Raw genomic sequence first — 1,204 nt, forward strand, 5'->3', positions numbered from 1 at the left:
ACTAGGCCATGTCATATACACCTAGAAAAATATACACACTTAAACACAACACACAAATGCACACTCATATTGACACAGAAAAACTTAATCAACTAAAATTTAGTAAAAAACCAAAATAAAAAGGAGAAAAAACAGGTACCAATAAGGAAATAAGAAACTACTCTAGAATCTGGATAAGTAGGAAAAATACTTTCCCACAGCTTCCAAAAAAAAAAAAAATACAGTTTGTCGTCATCACTTCAGCCCAAAGAGTTATGATGGACACGAGAACTGAACTATAGAAAGATAAATCCTTCATATTCAAGTAATAGAGTTTGTGGTATTTTATTACAGAAGGAAAAGAAAGACAATACTGAGTTCTCCTCTGCATTTTCAAGTAAGGATTTTCATACCAAACATGAAGAGACATTGAATCTATTATAGCTTGCTTGACTCTGACAATGTTTTGAACTTAGTTTCAAGCTCACTGTCTCCTAGGCAGAAGGAAGAAGTGTACATGTGCAAGGCAGCCTGTGGTGCAGGCAGCTGTTGAAATTCTCAGAAGTTTTTGTTGGAGGCTGAAGCACTGTGGGAGGATACTCATAAGATTGCATACAGTAATAATCTGCCAGATCTTCAGCCTGGACACTACTGATGGTGAGAGTGAAATNCATACAGTAATAATCTGCCAGATCTTCAGCCTGGACACTACTGATGGTGAGAGTGAAATCTGTCTCAGATCCACTGCCTATGAAGCGATCAGGGATTCCAGTATCCCGAGTGGATGCCCAGTAGATTAACCATTTAGGAGACTTCCCTGATTTCTGCTGGTACCAGCTCAAGTAGTTTTTGTTGTCTTCACTGTCGAAAAGACTATGACTGGATTTGCAGCTGATGGTGACCTTCTCTCCTAATGACACAGCGATGGAGGATGGAGACTGGGTCATCACAATACCCGCACAGGCACCTTTAATAAGGAATACAACATGAAGATTCATAATATGCAAACACAGAATATAGTAACAGCTGAAGTTTAATAAACTTTCAGTGTCACCTTGTCAGTGTATATCTCACAAAATACTATAAGAAATATTATGGACTAGCACACACTTTAAATTTCTTATATACAAAGAATTGACTCTACAAAGATTATACTGCTTTAAATTTCTCACCAGACACCCAGAGCAGCAGGAACATGAAAACCTGTGTCTGTGACTCCATCTTG

General features: G+C 38.0%; 1 gene segment (V, D, J or C); it reads right to left on the minus strand.

Annotated features, from left to right (window-relative positions):
• Nucleotides 1–496: 496 nt before the first annotated feature.
• On the minus strand, nt 497–1,200 carry LOC126496390 (immunoglobulin kappa variable 4-1-like; the record flags this gene model as incomplete). The annotated part of the segment is given in 2 exon segments: nt 497–946; nt 1,152–1,200. Coding segments are annotated over 2 exon segments (499 nt in total), but the record flags the coding sequence as incomplete, so codon positions are not given.
• Between the last annotated feature and the right edge of the window lie 4 nt (nt 1,201–1,204).

The sequence above is a fragment of the Alexandromys fortis genome, unplaced genomic scaffold, assembly GCF_014885135.2.
Source record: "Alexandromys fortis isolate MF-2015 unplaced genomic scaffold, M_Fortis_MF-2015_v1.1 scaffold_3770, whole genome shotgun sequence".
Classification (NCBI taxonomy): Eukaryota; Metazoa; Chordata; class Mammalia; order Rodentia; family Cricetidae; genus Alexandromys; species Alexandromys fortis.